The following is a 24,695-nucleotide window of genomic DNA, read 5'->3' as shown; positions in this document are numbered from 1 at the left end:
GGACAGCACTGGGGATAGGACATAGGGAAAGAGGAAAAAATACCGAATATAAATTAAATGAGCTAACATAGTCAGGCTTACTAGGCTAAGCATTTTAACATGTCTTATTTCACTTTATCTAACTCAATCCCTCCAGCAAAACCAAGCAAGGATTTTGTCCATTTTACATTTTTGAAATAGAGACTGTCTCTCACTCAGATATAGAGTAATCCATGCAGGCTACACAGGTAGTATAAAGCTTATAAACAATTTGAGACACAAGATACAGTCATTCAAATAAGTAGTTACTGCGCACTTAGTGTAAAAGATACAAAAGAGAGGTTAAAAACTACAGAGGTAATTCTATGATTAAATGAAGGGAAATAGGGGCGCCTGGGTGGCTCAGTCGGTTAAGAGACTAACTTCGGCTCAGGTTATGATCCCAGGGGTCCTGGGATCAAGCCCCGCATCAGGCTCCCTGCTGGGGTGGGGGGGAGTCTGCCTCTCCCTCTCCATCTGCCTCTCCCCCAGCTCATGCTCTCTCTCTCTCTCAAATAAATAAATAAAATCTTTAAAAAATAAAAAATAAATGAGGGGAAATAACTTTGGCAAAGATTGTGATAACAAGCTTTACAGATTAATGTGACCAGATCTAAATTAGTGGTTTTTACCCTGTTGCACATTGGAGTCAAATGGGGGAGCTTTAAAGGAATCTGATGTTTGGATCCCATCCCCAGAAATTCTGATGTAATTGATCTGAGGTATAGTCTGGGCTTCAGAATTTTAAAAGCTTCTCAGGTGATTCGAATGTGCAGGTAAGGTTGAGAGCCAGTGTTCTAGAACAGTGCTTCCGAGGCTTTAGAGATTATACAAATAACCTGGGGAGCCTGTTTTACTGAAGATTCTGATTCCATAGGTCTGTGGTAGGGCCCAGATTCTTCATGTCTTTCCTACGCCTGTGTGTTGAAATGACAGCAGGCATAAAATACTAATGGAACCCAGAGGAGGGGATATTACTTACTGCTTGGGGAGAAAGTGCATTAGGCAAAATAACTGATATCTCCCTGGCCTGAGCATGGGTTTTGGACTCAGGATAATACAATCCTTTCGCACCAAAACAGATCTTTTTCTCCAGCAAAGTTAACTACCCTCTCGAACACTTGTTATCTCTGAAATCCCAATTTTCACCATTCTGTGCACCATCTACTAGCTCTATCCTTTTAGCTCAATCTTATACTTCAATTATACCAATTCTTAGATTACAGAGTGTTCCAATCCATAGTTCCCAGTACTTTTTATCTATGTATTGATCTGTCAATCTATATATCAGTATCTATCACCTTCCTATAACCTTTCCTTCTTGCTTCCCAAAGATTCCATGATGTATTATTACAATCACTTCCTTATAAACACCCTCATTTGCCCCTCTGTGTGATATTCATCCTCAGTTAAGTCCAACCATTCTTTTCCATGTCTTCCTTCTCTTGACTGAAGGTTAATTGAGAAATTCATACCACTATTCCATCTGGACTCACTTTAAATTGAAAATAGGCACTCAATCCAGCTGGCAATATCCCAGTCTTTCCACAGTTCACCTTCTCACTCTCAGAATATATCTCTGGTCTTCTCACCCCTCCACCCTCTTACCCCCGTTTTGCCTCACTCTCAGCTGAAGACCTCATCTCATTTTATTAAGAAAATGCATGTGATCTGGTAGGAACTACTTTGTCTTCCCACCCATACACAAAACATCTGCACCTGAATTCATCTTCTGTTTTTCCCTCCTGTTAAAAGGATGGGAATCTACGTTTTTGTTGTTTTTTTTCCCCCCCATCTAGGTTCTTTTCGAAGGCCCACTTATATTTTGGATCCTTTCCTTCATTCTCCTCTATAATTCCATTCCTGTAGATATTCCCTTTTTCTCCAACATCAACAATTTCTCTCTGTACTACACCATTTCCACTATTATATAAGCATTTATCTGTCAACACAACAACATTAACAGAAAACTTCCCTTACTCTATTTAACCCACTCTAGCCACCATCCTATTTCTCTGATCTTCAACCCCCCACCTCCACCCCACCAAAAAAACCTCCAAGAAACCAACCAAAGAAACAAAACCTTAAGACTTGTCCACACTTGTTCATCTTTTGTTCTTTAGTACACTTCAATCTTTCTGCCTCACACCCTGAAACTATTCTTGCCAGAGACTCTAATGATTGCTATGTTGCCAAATCCATTGGTCATTTCTGTGTACTCACTACATGACTCCTATGCAGCATTTGCTATAGTTGACCACTTCCTTTCAATTGGAAAACTTCCTTCTCTTGACTTCTATGACATCAACTTTTCACCTCACAGGTCATTCCTTCTCAGTCTCTTGTTAGCTCTTCTTCCTCTGCCCAACTTTGAAATGTTGGAGGTTCTCATAGCTCAGTTCTCTGTCTGTAGTCTGCCTAGGTAATCTCAAGTAGTCCCAAGGTTTTAGGTTTCATGTATAAACTCATAACTGCCAATTTTATGTCTCCAGCCTAGACTCAGACCAATATATCCATCTGTTTACTTGACGTTATCATTTGGATATCTAACAGGCCTCTCAGACTTGATTATCGTCAATACCCACCAACCAAAGACCACTGGGAATAAAAACTGTAGTTGAACAAGCTGGGTTTATTGTTTTAGTAGGTGAGAATACACACTATGGAGAACCTTGGGCATCTTAGTAAGAGGGTGGTAGAAATTTGGACTTGTTAGGTGATTTACGGGAGGGTTCAAGGAAGAGGGACTTTGCTCTGGGTTGGAAACTGTAGGAGGCAGGAGTAATTTTATAATGGAAATTTTAATAAGTATTATCTAGAAGGACTGAGTATTATCTACTGGGCTGAGGCTAAAACTGTAATCGGTAAAGCAGCAGCAGTCACTCATATTAGCCAGGATAGGAAAATGTTTGCTCATTTTCATGGCTCAGACAATGTTTCTGTTTTGCCTATGGTCAGATACGGTTACAGGTATAATTACAAAAATAACTTTTATTTTTGTCTTGATTTACCATGGTCATAGAGTGGCTTTGTCAGATGTTGATTTCTGTGAATTTACACCCCCTCTTACCACCTCCCCCAACCAAGTTCATTCCTACCCCTGCACTTGCTCTATCCTTTGCCTGGTAGTCTCTCCCTATTGGCTCCCATCATGGTGCTTCTTTTCTAGTCATTTACACATCCTTCCACTTTATTTCCTTCAAAGAACTAATCAATATCTGGAAGAAATTTGTTCGTTTGTTCGTTTCTTTGTTGTCGTCTCCTTACTGGAATTTTGCTTCATACAGGGTTGATGTTTTTCTGCAGTGTTCACGGGTGTAACCCCAGCCTCCAGAAACCTGCCTTACAGCCATGGGCTCAGTAGGAATGAATGAATGTTTGAATGTCGCTGGGCTCATTTCTGCAATAAACAACCGGCAGTTGCATTTTTTGTTTGTTTTAATTTAGTAGCGCACTCAACAAAAAGAAGTGAAAAGCAGGGGGTCAGGAAACTGACCATCTTTTATCCATAGTGTGCCTAGTGTCTTGTGTGGCCACGTATGTCAGGATGTGCTAGAACTTCTAAAACCTGAGACCTTTCTGTATCTGAATTATCTTTCCTGAAAATAGTGCTGGATCCTTAACCTTACGGTTCACTATTTTTTTTTTTTAAGATTTTATTTATTTATTTATTTGGCAGAGAGAGACACAGCGAGAGAGGGAACACAAGCAGGGGGAGGGGGAGAGAGAGAGAAGCAGGCTTCCTGTGGAGCAGGGAGCCCGATATGGGGCTCGATCCCAGGACCCGGGGATCATGACCTGAGCCGAAGGCAGACGCTTAACGACTGAGCCACCCAGGTGCCCCCGGTTCACTATTTTTTTTAAGCAAAGAATTATTCCCGGGCTTTATTTCTGTAACCGCTCTTTTAGCCAACCACCGCCTAGGGGAAGAAACCCAACCCTCTTGCGCAAGCGCCCAGCAGCCGATTCCGCGACTCCGAGGGCTTTACAGTGCGCATGAGCAACCTGAAGCGGCGAGGCGGGAAGTGTTGCGCAGGCGCGTTTGGCAGACTCGCTAGGTGGGGAGCTCTTGGAGGTGGGGAGCTCTTGGAGGCGGCGACCCAGGCGTCTGGGGAGCCACAGAAGTCGTATCCCCTTAAACTGTGAGTTTCCGACGGTTTGTTCCATGGCGCGGGATTTTGAGGGATTAGAAACGAATTCTGGATCGTGACTTCGGTCTTGTCGCAGCGCAGTAACTCCCTCAGCCCCTTGGGATCCCGCTGACCCACGGCGGGAAAGTCCTGCGCCTGCGCACTAAGCATCCCTTCGCTCTCGGGTCTGAGGGAGAAAGGTCCTTCCCGGCTGCGCTCGCGGCCTGTGCTCCTAGAAGGATCCCATTCGTTCCCTTTTCTCTTTGCCCGGCGCTCGTGGCCTGTATCGGATCAGTTCTCCGTCAGCTTGCACGGGGCTTTGGACAAGCCTCCTGGCGCTCTCTTTGAGTAGTCAAACGATTTCCTCCTCCAGTCCTCTCCCTCAGGTCAAACCGCTCTCCCCACAAGGCCTACCGCAACCTGTCCCTGCTCCCCCATTCTCCAGCTGGCTGGTGCCGGGGCGGTCTGCCACCCCGGTTCCCACCAACACCCTTTCCTCTGCCGCCGGCCGCCGAGGAGGCTCCCCTGACCAGGACATTTTCCCCTCGTTCCCCCTGCTTGTGTTTCTGGAAGGTGAAAGTGAAGCAAACGGAATCCTTAGCAATGGCCCACAGGTTTCCCACCTTTGGGGATTCAGACGTAGGGTGCACTCTTAAATGTTTGCCCCTTTGGGGAGAGTGGCATTTTTTAGTGCTTGGTTCAGTGAGTGATTTAAACTTCTCATCTTCTCCAGTATTCTAATTTTCACAGCTGCTTTGTTCCCCCTGTGGACATGACCCCTTAGCTGGCATTTTGCATCCCAGTTGTTTTGTGATGGAGGCGTCTTTGGGGATTCAGATGGATGAACCAATGGCTTTTTCTCCCCAGCGTGACCAGGTTCAGGCGGATGGCTCGTTAAAAAAACATGAGCAGAATTTTAAACTACCAGGTATGTGTTTAATTCCAAGGATGTGCAGGCAACAATTCTGTGATTTCGATTATTTTTTTTTAAAGGGAACTTCCTGAATGGTAAAGTGAGTTGTATGATTATATGGGAGCATTTTACAAATCAGTAAAGCATCCTAGGATCTAGATTTAGGATTGGGTTGCTATCCAGTGGATGGATAGCAATGGATTACAGTCCATCCACGTCATTTTACAGATGAAGTTGCTAAGGTGGTTATCCAAGAACACAGTTTGTTGATACTCAGACTAGAATTTCTTTTCTCCTAGGCCTATGTTCTTATCTCTCCTCACCATATTGCATTAAACTTGGATTTAGAAGTCAACATTGGAGGGATTTTCAGTTAAAGTGTTGAAAAGCAGAATTCACTGACAAAAATAAATGGTTTAGCAATAGTAAAGCACTGTTTCTCCGTGTACCTTATGAAGTGTTGTTTGACCCTAATCCAGACCCTGAAGTGAGAAGGAGGGGGACAAACAGTACTTGATCTTGTACACTAAAATGTGCACCTTCATTCCTGCTGTAGCAGTGCCTGGGACATAATAGACCTTTAATAAATACTTGTTAAATAGGGGAGTCCCAGTTGGCCATTTTTCTTTTTCCTAAAAGGTAGCTAAATCTTTTCCATCTTTGTTTTAAGCGTATTTAGTGCTTGTCCAAAAGATATTAATTTGACCTTCTATCCATGATATATACTTATTCACTACAAAATAGACTTTAACAACACCCTAGAAGAATGACATCCCTTGCTTTTGCTTTTTGACTGAAACTAAACTCTTCTTTGGTTTCAAAATGAGTACCCTTTCTGATGTCCCTATTTTTGGTGGTGAAAGCCACTATTATTCCAGTTATCTATGCTTAAAACTTTAAAGATGTCTTCACTTGTGATTTGTATTTGCTCCCCATATTCGGTTACCCAGCTTTATCTTCTTTTTAATATGTATGGCATTGCTTCTTTCCATTCCCACTCCTACCACAGTAACTTGTTCCCTTACACTTTGCTCCTGAATTGCAATGAAGTTTCTTATCTAAACTGCCTGCTTTCACTTCTTTTCCATCCTCCAGTTCATCTGGTACACTGCTACTAGAGTAATCTTAAGATGCCACTTCATCCAGTTTCATGGATGCTGTCCCTCTTCCATTTATCCTGTTCTTCCCAATTCAGCTTTCCCCTATGTCATTGGACACATAATACAATAACAGAGTCATTGTATTATCGTTCTTGTATTTTTTAGCACTCCGTGTAATTTGTCTTTTCAGTTATACTGTAAGCTCCTTGGAGGCAGTATCTCATACAGCTCCTGGTGTATGTTGTACATTAGGCAGAGTATATGAACAGATGAATCTGACTTGGTTCTAGTATTATGTTCAAGTGAAAGCTACTGTTCTAATATTCTTCTGAAAACCTGAGAAATAAAGAGAGATGAATTTTATTCTAAATTTCTAAAGTTTTATGGCTTTTACGTATCAGAACATTGAACCTTATAAGCAGTACCTTTTTTTTTTTTAAAAAGATTTTATTTATTTATTTGACAGAGAGAGAGACACAGCGAGAGAGGGAACACAAGCAGTGGGAGAGGGAGAGGGAGAGGGAGAAGCAGGCTTCCTGCTGAACAGGGAGCCCGATGCGGGACTCGATCCCAGAACCCTGGGATCATGATCTGAGCCGAAGGCAGACACTTAACCAACTGAGCCACCCAGGCGCCCCAAGCAGTACCTTTGATAATTCATAAAACATGCTGAAATTTTAGTAATACCTTTTTTCTAATGACTCTTAGTAAAAGCTAAGGTTTTATCAAAAACAACTTCAGTCAGGAGTAAAGCTGATGAGATCCAGGCCCATAACTGTCTCATGATCTAATATGATTTACTTTCCCTTGATGGAATAACTTTTGAGTGGTGGGAACTTTTTATGTATCTTTGTATTCCCAGAACCTAATAGTGTCTAGCACATAGTAGGTGCTTGAAAATACTTGAATGAATGGTTTATTTTCTTCTAAAGATTTTATTTATTCATCTGAGAGAGAGAGCGAGCACAAGCAGGGGAGGGGCAGAGGGAGAAGCAGACTCCTCGCTGAGAGGGGAGCTGGACTTGGGGCTCCATTCTAGGACCCCAAGATCATGACCTGAGCTGAAGACAGATGCCCAGGTGTCCCTGAGCCACCCATGCACCCCCAGTGAATGGCTTAATGCAAGAATATAAAGTAAAATACTTCGTGTAATGGATGAATAACAGGATCTTTTGTTTTGGGATATTTGTCAGTTTTTTATAGCTTTTTTTTTTTTTTGATAAAAAAATTATACATGCTTACTGAAGAAAATTTAGAAAGTATAGAAAGCCAAAATAAGGAAATAGTATCCCACTATACAAATATTGCCACTGTTGACATTTTGTTACAGTCCTTTAGTCTTCCTGTGCATACAGAGGTACATTTAAGAAAAGTATAAATTAGGAATGTAACCAACTTATTTCTAATCTTTAATTTTTTACTTAGCAATATGTAACTTGAGCATTTCTTATGTAATTAAATCTACAGCTTGATTTAAATTGACTGCCTAATGTTTCATTGCGTAGTATGCTATAATTTAATTACCTTCTTTATTGAACCTTTAGATTGTTTTCCATTTTTACCTATTAAGAAAAATGCTCCAATGAACAAAGTACTGGGCATAATATTGTATCAAATGTTTATTTTCCTTTGTATTGTTGAACTATACCATAAGGCATGCATTTGGTGTGTTATGTGGATGCTCTTAGTTGATACGACTAAAATAGGTTATACGTGCCATATGATTTGCCTGGGACAGATCCAGTTTATGCCTCTTGTCACACTGTCCTTATTATTAGCACCCCTTTTCACTCTCAAGAGTGCCTCAGTTTGGGTTAAATTACATGATCTTCCTAGTTTAAGAGATGTAAGTCAGGCAGTACATGAAACTCCAGAATAAACATCACATATATTCCTAGAGTGTCAGTTTTACTCCTTGGTAAGTAATTGAAAACATTTCATTTATATGATGAATATTAAATGTTTATTCTGTGCAGTTACTTCTCTAGGTGCTGGGATAAATCAGTGCATAAAATAGACAAAAATCAATGCCCTCATCCTAGGGGAAAGATAGACAATAAAGAAATATTCAAAGGTGGTTAGTACTGTGAAGAAAAAATAGAAGGGAAGTGGAGATAGGAAGCGTTGGTGGAGGAGATTGTGATTTTAATAAGTGTAATTGGTCAGAGAAGACTTCAGTGTGATAACAGTTGAACTAAGACTTGAAGGTGTTAAAGGAGTGAGTTATGTAGAAATCTGGGGGACCATTCCCTGGCAGAGGAAACAGCAAGGGAGAAGGCCCTGAGATGGGAGGTGCCTAGCACTTAGGAGTAGCAAGGAGGTCCTGGTGAGTGGAAGCTGGAGGGTGATGGGAGTGATGGCAGAGAGGTGTGAGGAGAGGAGGTAGTTCCTCGGCTTTTATACGAAGCGAGTTATGAAACTATTAGTTTGAGCAAAATAGTGACATGGTGACTTAGCTTTCGCAGGATCACTCTGGCTATGTTACAAATAGATTATACAGGCCAGCAATGATGAAAACAGTGAGTATAGTGGCTTTATTAAAACCACTTGGATATGTTTGGAAAAAAATAAAATAAAATCACTTGGATATATTATGTAGCAGGAAAAAAAATTTTACTTAAAATTTCAAAACAGAAGCCTAGACCTTTATGTTTAAAATATAGGCACTTAATTTTTTGACTTGTACACTTTTCACAGTCTTGCCCTAATCCTCAAAGTATATATTCATTCATCTCTGCCTTTAGTAGTAGTTTCCATTGTTTAACATTAATGCTCTCTTCCGCAGTTTACTCTCATCTCCACTTTAGATTGGAGGATTTTGCATTCAGTTTGGTTGTCAGAAAGTTTTGCTGTTGTTTAAAAATGTCAGAGTTGCTGTGTAGTGACAGGAAACTAAGCATATTTTGAGTTTTGTAAAGACAGGTAAGTACATAGCAAGTTAGTAGTGAGTGGTATGGAAGCACATTGAGCTTACACAGTCATTCACATGGTTTGTGCATTACAGTAGTTCCTTATTACATATATTTTTCTCTGGTGATTTCTTATAGTTAACCAGCATCTCTACTACTAACTGCCAGCTCATGCTACTACAGAGGGAAGTTCCAAAATATAGAACTCGTAGACTTGGAAGTAAAGTTCGTCTAAACTGACCCCTTTGATTTGCAGGTTAAGAAACTGGACATTAATGTAGTTTAGTGATAAGAGCTGGATCTAGGCTCTCTTCTATATCAGCACTCCAGTAGTACCTTCTGTGATAATGGAAATGTCTCTGTTGTCACCTGTGGCTAGTGTGACTGAGAAAATTTTTAATTTTTTTAAATTTTAGCTTAAATCTTGAATAGTTGCATGAAACTCGTAGACAGCACAACTCTGTGTCATACTCCTACAAAGCTTTTGGTGTTATGATTTATTTATTTATTTATTAGAGAGAGCATGAGACGGGGGAAGGGCAGAGGGAGAAGCAGACTCCCCGCCGAGCAGGGAGCCCGATGCGGGACTCGATCCCGGGACTCCAGGATCATGACCTGAGCCGAAGGCAGTCGCTTAACCAACTGAGCCACCCAGGCGCCCTGGTGTTATTAATCATATATACACATAAAACAAAAGATGCACACAAACACTTCAATACATTTAGTAATAAAAAGACTACAAACAGGCTTCTTAACATACTCCGTCATATGGAAGTATCATTGTTAGATACACCATTTTACATACTGCTCAGAAATGCTGCCGGTTATACTATGACACAATGCTTTCTTACCACCAGAATTTTTTATTTTATACTTTTTGAAAGAGTTCTTTTAGATCTAATTAGATAAATAATTGTATGTCTCTGGTACATAATTAAAAAGGAAAACAAACATTTCACCTCTTTCTCTTCTGAATCAATTTAGTACTTAGACTCACCGACATCCTACTTTCCCCCCTCACAATATTGTTCTCTATACATTAGTGATGCAGAATTTCTTTGAAGTTTATTTTTTTAAAGCCATTGTTAATGGACTCCTAAAAGCCCAATTATGTGGAGTTGGCCTACATTTGATTTCTCCTTCACCACCTTTACCATTTCTCCCTACAACCATCTGCGCCTAAGGGTTAAATGTGAATGCGCCTTTATGATACCTTGGATTTTCTTTAAGGTACTGATACCTGTTCTGCAAGTTTGTTGATGCTGGCTGACAATAATTGTAGGTTGCATCCCAATTTCAGAGTTTTAAAAATTGTTTTTCAGAATCAAGGTAATATAAAATTGAACATATCATTTTAGTACCTTTCATGGTACCTTTCCTATAACACTGGAATTTGAAGCTGGTTGGAATTGACACTCATTAGGAAAGATTGTAATTGACTGTGGCAACTATGACTGCTAGAAAGCTGGCTTTACCCCCCAGGCCTTGGTTTTGGTTTTTAGAGTGAAGTAGTGTGGTAGCTGATAGTGAGGTAGCTGCTACTGTCTTTGGCTTCACTCTTTTGTAACTTCTAAACTTTCATTTTTTTTTTTCCTCGCAGCTATCTCTGAATGCCCCATAATGATAGTAATAATTCATTCATTGAACAAACATGCCAGGCGTTTCTAACTAGGAGCTGAATGTACTATGGTAAATTACATAAATAGGGAAATGTACTGGTGGAGCTTATATTCTAGTGGGAGGAGGCAGACAGCAAACAAACAAAAAAACAGGATGATTTTATAGTAAGTACTCTAAAGACAATAAGCGGGGTAATGTGAGTAATGAGAAGAATGCTGTTTTAAATAGGGTGTCAGAGAAGACTGAACATTGAGCCAGCCACATGAAATTATATGGGAAAAAGATTTCAAGTAGAGGGAATAATAAAAGCAAAAGTGCTAAAGAAATAATGTTAATAACAATAATTACAACAATAAGAATGATCACTTTTATTTAATATTTACTACGTGCCAGGCATTGTTGTTAAAAGTTTCTCTTATGTATATTATTTCATTTAATCCTCACAGTATCTCAGTGGCATGGGTACAGTTATTACCCCTTTTCTGTAGATGGGGAGACTAAGGCTCAAAGCGATAAGCTGTGTGCTCAAGGAAGGTCATACTGCCTGTTAAATATTGGAGCCAGGATTTTAATTTAGGCCTCCCATCTCCAAAACTGGTATGCATAGTTACGGTTATATTCTTGCCTCTTGTATTGAAACCCATAAAGCTTCTCCACTTCACCTATGAAGTAGATGGGAAAGTAATCCTCATACGGATTGATATAGTGGAAAGAATATTGGACTAGATCTTCTTGGCCTGTTACATAGTTCCAGCTCTTTTTTTTTTATTCATTTGAGAGAATGTATGTGCACACCCACCCCCACACACTAGAGAGCATGGGGGGAGGTCAGAGGGAGAGGGAGAAGCAGACTTCCCACTGAGCAGGGAGTCCCATGCGGGACTTGATCCCAGGACCCTAGGTTCATGACCTAAGCCAAAGGCAGCCACTTAACCAACTGAGGCACCCCTAGTCTCTGAAAGATCTTAATGTTGTTCTTCCTCTCCCTCAAATTCGTCCTCTTCTTCTCATCCTGCTTAAAAATCTCCATGGCTTTCACTTGCATTCTCTGTCTTTCCCTTCTTCAGCCACATTGAATTTCATTACTTCCCTCACCCACCTCTCCCCCCAAAATAATCCACGTCTTTTTCCTTTTCCATGTCTTTACATACATAGTTCCTTCTTCCTAAAATGCCTCATCCACTTTTTCTACTTGGTGAGTGCTTCAAAACACAGCTTAACTGTCAACCTGAAGCTTCCTGGTACCTTCAGATGTGTTCATTCCCCTCCGCCTCCTTCTATCTAGTAAAATATGCATTCGTGTATTATTATAATTACTGTCTTGTATTCAGAGTGAGCTTTTAAAATCTGTCTTTTCCACTAGACTGAGCTCCTAGAGAACAGGGGCTGCACCAAATTTGTTAAAATTTTTTTAACTACCCATCGCTAAGCATTTTTAAAAATACAATGTTTGTTAAATGGACAAATGATTTCACTTCCCTGAGTAGGGTTTCTTATCTGAAAATCAGGATAATACCTGTTCTGCCAATATCTCAGTGCTATTGTGAAGATCTGAAAAGATAATACATGTGAAAACGGTTTGAAAATGTCTTAAACCATTATATACACTATTCAAATTATTATTATAACTGAAAAAGTAGCTGATGGTTGGCTTAGATACTGTAATAAAATCCAGTGACTTTTTGTTATTATGTTAATCACCATACATTACATCCTTAGTTGTTTTTTTTTTAAAGATTTTATTTATTTATTTGACAGAGAGACACAGCGATAGAGGGAACACAAGCAAGGGGGAGTGGGAGAGGGAGAAGCAGGCTTCCTGCCGAGCAGGGAGCCCAATGTGAGACTTGATCCCAGGACCCTGGGACCCTGGCCTGAGCCGAAGGCAGACGCCTAACGACTGAGCCACCCAGGCGCCTCACATCATTAGTTTTTGATGTAGTGTTCCATGATTCATTGTTTGCGTATAACACCCAGTGTTCCATTCAATACGTGCCCTCTTTAATACCCATCACCAGGCTAAACCATCCCCCCACTCCCCTCCCCTCTAGAACCCTCAGTTTGTTTCTCAGAGTCCATAGTCTCTTATGGTTCGTCTCCCCCTCCGATTTCCCGCCCTTCATTTTTCCCTTCCTGCTATCTTCTTCTTTTTTTTTTTTTTTAACATATAATGTATTATTTGTTTCAGAGGTAGAGGTCTATGATTCAACAGTCTTACACAATTCATAGTGCTCACCATAGCACATACCCTCCCCAATGTCTTATCACCCAGCCACCCCATCCCTCCCACCCCCCACCACTCCAGCAACCCTCAGTTTGTTTCCTGAGATTAAGAATTCCTCATATATCAGTGAGGTCCTATGATACATGTCTTTCTCCGATTGACTTATTTCGCTCAGCATAATACCCTCCAGTTCCATCCATGTCGTTGCAAATGGCAAGATTTCATTCCTTTTGATGGCTGCATAATATTCCGTTGTATATATATACCAAATCTTCTTTATCCATTCATCTGTCAATGGACATCTTGGCTCTTTCCATAGTTTGGCTATTGTGGACATTGCTGCTATCAACATTGGGGTGCACGTACCCCTTTGGATCCCTACATTTGTATCTTTGGGGTAAATACCCGGTAGTGCAATTGCTGGATCGTATGGTAGCTCTATTTTCAACTTTTTGAGGAACCTCCATACTGTTTCCAGAATGGCTGCACCAGCTTGCATTCCCACCAACAGTGTAGGAGGGTTCCCCTTTCTCCGCATCCTCGCCAACATCTGTCGTTTCCTGACTTGTTAATTTTAGCCATTCTGACTGGTGTGAGGTGGTAGCTCATTGAGGTTTTGATTTGGATTTCCCTGCTGCCGAGTGATGTTGAGCACTTTTTCATGTGTCTGTTGGCCATTTGGATGTCTTCTTTGGAAAAATGTCTGTTCATGTCTTCTGCCCATTTCTTGATTGGATCATTTGTTCTTTGGGTGTTGAGTTTGTAAATTCTTTATAGATTTTGGATACTAGCCCTTTATCTGATAGGTCATTTGCAAATATCTTCTCCCATTCTTTCGATTGTCTTTTGGTTTTGTTCACTGTTTCTTCTACTGTGCAAAAGCTTTTTATCTTGATGAAGTCCCAGTAGTTCATTTTTGCCCTTGCTTCCCTTGCGTTTGGTGATGTTTCTAGGAAAAAGGTGCTGTGGCTAAGGTCGAAAAGGTTGCTGCCTGTGTTCTCCTCAAGGATTTTGATGGACTCCTGTCTCACATTTAGGTCTTTCAACCATTTTGAGTCTATTTTTGTGTGTGGTGTAAGGAAGTGGTCCAGTTTCATTCTTCTGCATGTAGCTGTCCAATTTTCCCAACACCATTTGTTGAAGAGACTTTTTTCCATTGGACATTCTTTCCTGCTTTGTCGAAGATTAGTTGACCATAGAGTTGAGGGTCCATTTCTGGGCTCTCTATTCTGTTCCAATGATCTATGTGTCTGTTTTTGTGCCAGAACCATACTGTCTTGATGATGACAGCTTTGTAATAGAGCTTGAAGTCCGGAATTGTGATGCCACCAGCTTTGCTTTTCTTTTTCAACATTCCTCTGGCTTTTCGGGGTCTTTTCTGGTTCCATACAAATTTTAGGATTATTTGTTCCAGCTCTGGAAAATGTTGATGGTATTTTGATAGGGATTGCATTGAATGTGTAGATTGCTCTAGGTAGCCATTGACATCTTCACAACACTTGTTCTTCCGATCCATGAGCATGGCACATTTTTTCCATTTCTTTGTGTCTTCCTCAATTTCTTTCATGAGTATTCTATAGTTTTCTGAGTACAGATTCTTTGCCTATTTGGTTAGATTTATTCCTAGGTATCTTATGGTTTTGGGTGTAATTATAAATGGGATCGACTCCTTACTTTCTCTTTCTTCTGTCTTGTTGGTGGTGTATAGGAATGCCACTGATTTCCATGCATTGATTTTATATCCTGCCACTTGACTGAATTGCTGTATGAGTTCTAGCCGTTTTGGGGTGGAGTCTTTTGGGTTTTCCACATAAAGTACCATATCATCTGCAAAGAGTGAGAGTTTGACTTCTTCTTTGCCGATTCGGATGCCTTTTATTTCTTTTTGTTGTCTGATTGCTGTGGCTAGGACTTCTAATACTATGTTGAATAGCAGTGGTGATAGTGGACATCCGTGCCATGTTCCTGACCTTAGGGGAAAAGCTCTCAGTTTTTCCCCCATTGAGAATGATATTCGCTGTGGGTTTATCATAGATGGCTTTTATGATATTGAGATATGTACCCTCTATGCCTATACTCTGAAGAGTTTTGATCAAGAGAGGATGCTGTACTTTGTCAAATGCTTTTTTCTGCATCTATTGAGAGGATCATATGGTTCTTGTTCTTCCTTTTATTAAGGTATCACATTGATTGATTTGCAGATGTTGAACTAAACTTGCAGCCCAGGCATAAATCCCACTTAGTTGTGATGAATAATCCTTTTAATGTACTGTTGGATCCTATTGGCTAGTATTTTGGTGAGAATTTTTGCATCCATGTTCATCAAGGATATTGGTCTGTAATTCTCGTTTTTGATGGGGTCTTTGGTTTGGGGATCAAGGTAATGCTGGCCTCATAAAATGAGTTTGGAAGTTTTCCTTCCATTTCTATTTTTTGGAACAGTTTCAGAAGAATAGGTATTAATTCTTCTTTAAATGTTTGGTAGAATTCCCCTGGGAAGCCATCTGGCCCTGGGCTCTTGTTTGTTGGGAGATTTTTGATGACTGCTTCAATTTCCTTAGTGGTTATAGGTCTGTTCAGGTTTTCTGTTTCTTCCTGGTTCAGTTTTGGTAGTTGATACATCTCTAGGAATGCATCCATTTCTTCCAGATTATCTGATTTACTGGCATATAGTTGCTCCTAATATGTTCTTATAATTGTTTGTGTTTATTTGGTGTTGGTTGTGATCTCTCCTCTTTCATTCATGATTTTATTTATTTGGGTCATTTCTCTTTTCTTTTTGATAAGTCTGGCCAGGGGTTTATCAATCTTATTCATTCTTTCCAAGAACCAGCTCCTAGTTTCATTGATCTGTTCTACTGTTCTTTTGGTTTCTGTTTCATTGATTTCTGCTCTGATCTTTATTATTTCTCTTCTTCTGCTGGGCTTAGGCTTTATCTGCTGTTGTTTCTCCAGCTCCTATAGGTGTAGGGTTAGGTTGTGTATTTGGTTGTGTATGTGAGACCTTTCTTGTTCCTTGAGAAAGGCTTGTATTGCTCTATACTTTCCTCTTAGGACCACCTTTGCTGCATCCCAAAGATTTTGAACAGTTGTGTTTTCATTTTCATTTGTTTCCATGAATTTTTTAAATTCTTCTTTAATTTTCTGGTTGACCCATTCTTTCTTTAATAGGATGCTCTTTAGCCTCCATGTATTTGAGTTCTTTCCGTCTTTCCTCTTGTGATTGAGTTCTAGTTTCAAAGCATTGTGGCCTGAAAATATGCAGGGAATGATCCCAATCTTTTGGTACCGGTTGAGACCTGATTTGTGACCTAGGATGTGATCTATTCTGGAGAATGTTCCATGGGCACTAGAGAAGAATGTGTATTCTGTTGCTTTGGGATGGAATGTTCTGAATGTATCTGTGAGGTCCATTTGGTCCAGTGTGTCATTTAAAGTCTTTATTTCTGATCTTTTGCTTAGATGATCTGTCCATTTCAGTGAGGGGGTGTTAAAGTCCCCCACTATTATTGTATTGTTGTCGATGTATTTCTTTGCTTTTGTTATTAATTGGCTTATATAATTGGCTGCTCCCATGTTAGGGGCATAGATATTTACAATTGTTAGATCTTGTTGGGTAGACCCTTTAATTATGATATAGTGTCCTTCCTCATCTCTTATTATAGTCTTTGGTTTAAAATCTAATTTGTCTGATATAAGGATTACCACCCCAGCTTTCCTTTGGTGTCCATAAGCATGGTAAATGGTTTTCCACCCCCTCACTCTCAATCTGGGGGTGTCTGTGGGTCTAAAATGAGTCTCTTGCAGACAGCATATCGATGGGTCTTGTTTTTTTATCCAATCTGATAGCCTGTGTCTTTTGATTGGGGGCATTTAGCCCATTTACATTCAGGGTTTACTATTGAAAGATATGAATTTAGTGTCATTGTATTGCCTGTAAGGTGACTGTTACTGTATATTGTCTGTGTGCCTTTCTGGTGTATATTACTTTTAGGCTCTCTCTGCTTAGAGGATCCCTTTCAATATTTCTTGTAGGGCTGGTTTCGTGTTTCCAAATTCCTTTCGTTTTCGTTTGTCCTGGAAGCTTTTTATCTTTCCTTCTATTTTCTTTTCTTTTTTTTTTTTTTTTAAGATTTTATTTATTTATTTTACAGAGAGAGAGACGGTGAGAGAGGGAACACAGCAGGGGGAGTGGGAGAGGGAGAAGCAGGCCTCCTGCCGAGCAGGGAGCCCAATGCAGGGCTCGATCCCAGGACCCTGGGATCATGACCCGAGCCAAAGGCAGATGCTTAACAACTGAGCCACCCAGGTGCCCCTCTCCTTCTATTTTCAATGGAGGCCTAGCTGGATATAGTATTCTTGGCTGCATATTTTTCTCATTTAGTGCTCTGAATATATCATGCCAGTCCTTTCTGGCCTGCCAGGTCTCTGTGGATAGGTCTGTTGCCAATCTAATGTTTCTACCATTGTAGGTTACAGATCTCTTCTCCTGAGGTGCTTTCAGGATTTTCTCTTTGTCTCTGAGACTCGTAAGTTTTCTATTAGATGTCAGGGTGTTGACCTATTTTTATTGATTTTGAGGGGGGTTCTCTGTGCCTCCTGGATTCTGATGCCTGTTTCCTTCCCCAAATTAGGGAAGTTCTCTGCTATAATTTGCTCCAGTATACCTTCTGCCCCTCTCTCTTTCTTCTTCTTCTGGGATCCCAATTACTCTAATATTGTTTTGTCTCATGGTATCACTTATCTCTTGAATTCTGCCTTCGTGATCCAGTAGTTTATCTCTCTTTTTCTCAGCTTCTTTATTTTCCATCATTTGGTCTTCTATATCGCTAATTCTCTCTTCTGCCTCATTTATCCTAGCAGTTAGAGCCTCCATTTTGGATTGCACCTCATTAATAGCCTTTTTGATTTTGACTTGGTTAGATTTTAGTTCTTTTATTTCTCCAGAAAGCATTTCTCTAATATCTTCCATGCTTTTTTCAAGCCCAGCTAGTATCTTTAAAATCATCATTCTGAACTCTAGTTCTGACATCTTACTCATGTCCGTATTGATTAGGTCCCTGGCAGTTGGTACTGCCTCTTGTTCTTTTTGTTGAGGTGATTTTTTCCGTCTTGTCATTTTGTCCAGAGGAGAATAGATGAATGAGAGAACAAAATGCTAACAGGTAACAACGTCCCCAGAAAAATATACACTAAACAAATCAGAAGAGAGCTGAAACCGGGGGAAGAGAAAGGGAAAGAAAGAAAAGAGAAAAAGAAAAAGATAAAAACAAACAACAAAAACAACAAAAAAACAATATGATCAAATATGATCAGGCTGGTGCATAGATCAGTGCCACACACCAGATTTTGGGCATATTTTGGTCTGTTAGAAGAAAGTGACTCCCAAAATTTTAAAGAAAGAAAAACTTATATATGTACAAAAATAAGGGTTAATACGATGAAGGGATGGAATATGACTGTAAAGATGAAAATTATAAAAGATTTTATAAAAGGAATTGATAAGAAGTTGGTTGAGGGCGCCTGGGTGGCTCAGTTGGTTAAGCGACTGCCTTCAGTTCAGGTCATGATCCTGGAGTCCCTGGATCGAGTCCCACATCGGGTTCCCTGCTCAGCAAGGAGCCTGCTTCTCCCTCTCACCCTCCCCCCTCTCATGTGCTCTCTCTCTCTCATTCTCTCTGTCTCAAATAAATAAAATCTTAAAAAAAAAAAAGTTGGTTGAAAAAAGAGGATTTAAAAAAAAAAGAATGTGATCAGGCAGGAGACTAGAACAAAGCCATACACTAGAGATTTAGGGTATATTTTGGTCTGTTAGAAGAAACTATCCCCAAGTTTTAAAGAGAGAACAACTTATGTATATATATATATACCAAAAATAAGGTTAACTACTATGAAGGGATAGAATACGACTCTAAAAATGAAAAATAGGGGTGCCTGGGTAGCTCAGTCATTAAGTGTCTGCCTTTGGCTCAGGTCATGATCCCGGGGTCCTGGGATTGCGCCCCACATCGGGCTCCCTGCTCTGCAGGAAGCCTGCTTCTCCCTCTCTCGCTGTGTGTCTCTCTGTCAAAAAAGAAATAAAATCTTAAAAAATATGTATATATATTAAAAATGAAAAATAAAAAGGGATTGATAAGATGTTGATTGAAAAAGGGAAAAAGAAAAATTCAAAAAAGAAAAAGTAAAAAAAAAAAAAAATTTAACTTTGAAAGACTAAAGAATCATGGGGGAAAAAGCCATGAATTTTATGTGCAGTATTCCCCTAGCGCTGGAGTTCTGCTGTTCTTATTGATCGGTAAAGTTGGTCTTGGCTGGCTGTTCTTGCTGATCTTCTGGGGGAGGGGCCTGTTGCCGTGGTTCCCAAATGTCTTTGCCGGAGGCAGAATTTCCCCGCCCTTGCTGGGTCCGGGCTAGGTAATCTGCTCGGGTTTGCTCTCTGTAGCTTTTGTTTCCTGCAAGCCTTCCGTACAGCTTTGGAGGATGAGAGTGAAATGCGGCCTCCCAATCTCTGCCCTGGGGGAGCTGAGAACTTGGGGCTCTACTCCTCCATGAGCCCCAGAGAAAACCAGTCAATCACTCCCGTCTCCCCGGTCTCCGGCCGCACTCCATGCTCACCTTGCCTGTGACCAAGCGTTTCTGTCTCTGGCACCTGACCCAGTATGGAGTCTCCAAAACCAGCAGATCCCTGCAGTGTGCTCGCACGCTGCTCCTCCCCGGGGGAGGAAGGGGAGTTTCCCCGGATCTGCCGCTTGTTGGGTCCCTGATGGAAGAGCAGTGGCCCGACTGTGCCACAGATCTCGGTTTATGGCAACCCCGAGCTGAGAGCCCCCTCCTCGGCTCCGTCTCTGCCCCCGGCTTCCCTGCTCCGATCCCTGGGAACTCTGCCACACTTAGGCACCCCTGGTCTTTCTGTGACCCCGAGGGTCCTGAGACCCCACTGTCCCAGCAAGGGTTCCACCCCCTGCTTAGCCACTGGAGTGACATCCCCCAGCAGAGCAGATTTCTAGAAGTTCTGATTTTGTGCACCGCTACTCTATCACTTGCCAGAAGCAGCCAACGGAGGCCCCCTCCCCCGCTGTCTATCCTCCTGAATATCGCCTCAGATTCACTTCTCCGCAGGACCTACCTTCCAGAAAGTGGTCGCTTTTCTGTTCAGAGAGTTGCTGCTATTCTTTTCTTAGATCTCCTGTTGAGTTCGTAGGTGCTCAGAATGGTTTGATCCCTATCTAGCTGAATTCCCTGGGACCAGACATAATTTAGGTCTCCTACTCCTCTGCCATCTTGCTCCTCCCTCCCAAAATCCAATGACTCTTAATAAGTATGTAGTTTTCTTTTATATCCAGTAGTTTATCACAACAAGTATTATTGCCTCTCCTTATTTTAACCACGTGTATTTTTGCAAAGAGCTTATATTTATTTAAAAGTAGCAATTTATCGTATTTGCTCTCAAGGATAGAGGATACTATTGATAATTGGGACAATTCTTTAAAAATATTTCTAACATTCCTGAGAGCTTTGGTAGACTTTTCTCTTGGAGGTACACTGTGAATATTCAATATATAAAACTTTCCCAAGCCTGTAAGATTTTGTGTCTTTGGGGGAAAGAAATAGTTTTAAAGAAGATTGCATTATGTCCTTGTCATGCCATCTAGTGATCACAGGACAAATTGTTAGTTTTTTAATTTAGCTTCTTTATTGTGTTGTACTCTATGCAGTGACAATGTATCTGCTAGTATGTAATTCCAGAATAATACCAGTTTGATGTGTGTGATTCTGGGACTTACCAGTTTTATCTGTTTGTTCAAGAGGTGTGTGTGTTACAGCAATTTAATGGGATTTTAAGTATTTTTATCATGATTTTGAGATTTAGCATAGCAGTTTTTAAATTTGTAATTTACTCTTGTTTTAGAATTTATTTCGAGTTGATTTTAACTTAAAGTATAAAATATACTCTCATTAATTATAACTATAAATTCTTCCTCCTTGATAGGTGTTAAAAAAGATATTGAGAAGCTTTATGAAGCTGTACCACAGCTTGGTAATCTGTTTAAGATTAAGGACAAAATTGGAGAAGGTAACTTAGAGATATACTTTATTTATAAGTTTCTTTTCCTTACATTTTCCTTTGTATAATCTTGATTTTCATTACTATTTCCTATTGAAAAGTATATCCTTTCTAAAATATTAAGACCATGGTCATATTACTAATTATGACATCAGGTTTTCATTTTCCCCTGGAAAGAGTGAAAGAATAAGTATTTACAGTAAAATGAATAGTTCTATTTTAATCTTTATGCTGTTATACCTTTAAAAGTATTGATATACTAATATATTATTAATAATAATTAAAAATGAGAAATTATAAATTCATATGGAGGAATTTGATCAAAGGAAGTCAGCTCCTTTTCCTTTCTCCATTATAGTTAGGTAGAACTGTACATTGAAACATGTATGAAACCTAAAGTGGCAAAATAGATGAAAATAAAGTGGTACGATGTTTATAAAATAGTATTGGGGTGGCTCAGTTGGTTAAGTGTCCGACTCTTGGTTTTGGCTCAGGTCACGATCTCAGGGTCGAAGGATTGAGCCCTGCATCGGGCTCCACACTCAGTGGGGAGTCTGCTTGAGATTCTCTCTTTTCCTCCCCCCCCAATAAATAAATTTTTAAAAAAAGAATGGTGTTAACATAAATGTCATTGAGAGTGGCAATCTTGTTGACTGAATGAAGGGTAAATTTATCAATTGTGAAGTGAATGAGAAGGTAAAAGATAATAGAAGTTTTTGGTGGCTATATTGGGAAATGCCTAAATAGTTAAAAACAAAAAACCTTCCACTTACTTCATTGTTTGCTTTTGACAACGAAAAGCGTCAGACAAGAAAAGGCTGGGTCATTGGGGGCAAAAGAATTAGAAGATGAGATGATTTGGGATGTAAGAAGTAGATCTTTCCATCTTTTCCTTACCTTGTTTTTTTAGAAATTTTTTTAAAAGATTTTATTTCAGACAGAAAGAGCATGATCAGGGCGGAGGGGGAGAGGGAGAAGAAACTGCGCTGAACAGGGTGCGGGACTGAATCCCAGTGTGTTCTGACTTAGTGCTCAGAACTCTGTTCTGGAATCCACTGGTGTCCTCCTAACAAATTGATAGCTATTCTTGGAGGGGGGAAGGAGGAGGAGGGTGTTCTATGGCTAAATAAGTTGGAAAATGTAGTAGGTATAGCTCCCTTTTGGTTATTCGTGATATACTTAAAACACATTAAACCTCTGGAAAATTTTGTAGTAGAGAAATTTATCAATTTGTTTTAACTCAGTATTTCTCACATTTAACTGGCCACTAACTCTTTTATGTTTTCTGTTTAGTTTAATGCTGAATTTAAAAGCCTAGGTGTTTTTGTAGGTTTTTTTCCCTGAAGACTATTAACATTTCTGCTTCTAACAGACCTGTATCCACGTCGTAAGAAAGTAATTTCAAATGACAGTATTATAGAAAAATAGTTATTAGAATGGATTGTGACCATGGAAAAATTTTATTTTAACCCAGGCAAATAGATTTGCTGTAGAGCTTTGGTAAATTAATATACCCTGTAAAGAACTGAGAACAGTTAAGAATTTATTAAAAATTGAAAGTTGTATTTATGAATGTTACTCTTCGTGTTTAGTATCATTAAATATATTAATGATTAGGATAATTTTATGGATTCCATACAGTTTTTAGGATCTATTTTAGCATCGTTTCATTGACATTTTTAAAAACCAAATATTGAAAAATCTAATAAATTGTTTTACAGGCACTTTTAGCTCTGTTTATTTGGCCACAGCACAGTTACAAGTAGGACCTGAAGAGAAAATTGCTCTAAAACATTTAATTCCAACAAGTCATCCTATAAGAATTGCAGCTGAACTTCAGTGCCTAACAGTGGCTGGGTAGGTAATTTAAAGATATTTTAATTGAACTGGCTGTGTATAATTTTTAAGATTTTTTAAGGGATATCTAACAGGGATGATGAGGTTATCCATGAATTAAACATTTTTCAGTCAGGTGTTTGCAGTTTGGTAGCGTTTTTCCTCTAACGTTGGGATGGTTAATTAAATTTATATTTTTAGAGTGGATTACCCTTGAGGCTTAGCTTGACTTCCTGTTCTCTTACCGCTTTTTCTAATCTTCCTGCTAAATCCTAAACCATGATCTAGATATTTTTTAAAATGTGGGGAATTCATATTTCATATCTCCTCAGCTATTGACAGCCTCATTTCATACTTTAATTTTGAACAACAGAAACATCTGCCATGTCTTTCTTATTGGTCTCTCTCTTCTAGGTCATTCCTGTCAACCAAGGTACATGATCTGGTATCTCTTATGCCCCTGTATTGCCATCCCTCTTCCAGCTGCTCCGTCAAGTCTTTGCTGCCCTTCCCAGCCAGACTTCCCAAAAATGATCTACATAAACTGTTTTCACTTTCACACCCTACCTTCACTACTCACAGTGTCTGCTGTCCTCTGTGCTAAACCGAAGCTGCTTTAGATAGAGTCATCCATGACTTCCGTTTTGCCAGTTTTCTTTTTCTGTTCATACGAACATAAGCAGTGTTTAACATCATTGATTTGAACCATTTTTTTTTTTTTTGAAGATTTTATTTATTTGACAGAGAGAGAGACACAGTGAGAGAGGGAACACAGCAGGAGGAGAGGGAGAAGGAGGCTTCCCGCCGAGCAGGGAGCCCAATGTGGAGCTCGATCCCAGGACCCTGGGACCATGACCTGAGCTGAAGGCAGACGCTTAACGACTGAGCCACCCAGGCGCCCTAGAACCATTGTCTTTTGACTTCTGTACTGCCACACACTCCTTGTTTTCTTCCTGCTTTATTTGGCTTTTCATTTTCAGTATCCTTTGGCCAGTTCTTCCTCTTCTACCTGACGTCTAAATGTTGGAGTGCCTGATCTTGGGCTTTCTTGCTCCGGACTCTTCTGTAGGTAGTATGTATTTCCATGTGGCTTTCAGTGTATGGTAAGGATTCCCATAAGTATGTGTCTTGCCTCAGACCTCTTACCTGCAGATTTGTATATACCCACCTGCTGATTTGACATACCCACTTGAGCACCTAATAAATATCTCAAACATATTCTGTAAACTAAATTTTAATACTCCTTTGCCTGCCCAAAAACCCCTATTGCAACAGCCTATTTTATCTGCTCATTTGGGCATCAATCATCAGGTCTTGGCCATTTTACCTCCAAAATATATCAAAATCCATCCATGTTTTTCTGTCTTCTCAACCACTACCTCAGACCGAGCCTAGATTGCTAAACTAGGCTGCTGCTTCTCTTTCCCGCTGAAACCCATCGTTAACAAAACAGCCAGAGTTTTTAAAGTATAAAAATTTGTGTGTGTGTATATATATATAAATAATGTAAATTGTATACTGTTAGTTCCATCCCTTAAAATCCTTCAGTGGTTTTCCAGTGTCCTTTGAAAAAAAAAAAAAAAATCCAGCCTTATCAATACCACGCTCAATGCCACTCTTCCCATCTCCCTCTCTCTGTGCTCTAGTTTCTTTAGTTCCTCAAATTTGTCTCAAGCTTTCTCATCTTGGTGTCACTACCCATACTGTTCCCCAGTAAGACCTCTCCCAGTCTTTGCATACTGACCTCTCTTCTTTCTGATCTGAGCAAGAGTGGCACCACTTCAAAGATGTCTTCTGAGGGGCACCCAGGTGGCTCAGTTAAGCATCTGACTCTTGATTTCACCTCAGGTCTTGATCTCAGGGTCCTGAGTTTAGGCCTC

General features: G+C 40.0%; 1 protein-coding gene across 5 annotated transcripts in view; it reads left to right on the top strand.

Moving 5' to 3' along the window:
- Nucleotides 1-4,005: 4,005 nt before the first annotated feature.
- CDC7 (cell division cycle 7) overlaps nt 4,006-24,695 on the top strand; it is a 32,832-nt gene continuing 12,142 nt past the window's right edge. For 2 of the 5 annotated variants that reach the window (XM_045897208.3, XM_045897206.3), the window contains exons 1-4: nt 4,006-4,160; nt 4,882-5,076; nt 20,905-20,988; nt 22,701-22,836. In XM_045897208.3, coding sequence (XP_045753164.1) covers nt 4,962-5,076; nt 20,905-20,988; nt 22,701-22,836 — 335 coding nt within the window. In that variant the 5' untranslated portion in view covers nt 4,006-4,160; nt 4,882-4,961. Of the gene's footprint in view, nt 4,161-4,223; nt 4,535-4,881; nt 5,077-20,904; nt 20,989-22,700; nt 22,837-24,695 lie in introns of those variants that run through there. The other 3 variants (XM_045897207.2, XM_064588832.1, XM_064588833.1) reach the window with 3 other exon arrangements.

This window comes from Mirounga angustirostris, unplaced genomic scaffold (genome assembly GCF_029215605.1).
Source record: "Mirounga angustirostris isolate CCGP_5_RB_7025 unplaced genomic scaffold, mMirAng1.0.hap1 SCAF_4, whole genome shotgun sequence".
NCBI lineage: Eukaryota > Metazoa > Chordata > Mammalia > Carnivora > Phocidae > Mirounga > Mirounga angustirostris.
Note: the sequence above shows the minus strand (reverse complement) of the source record. Positions and strands in the feature narration are given on the sequence as shown.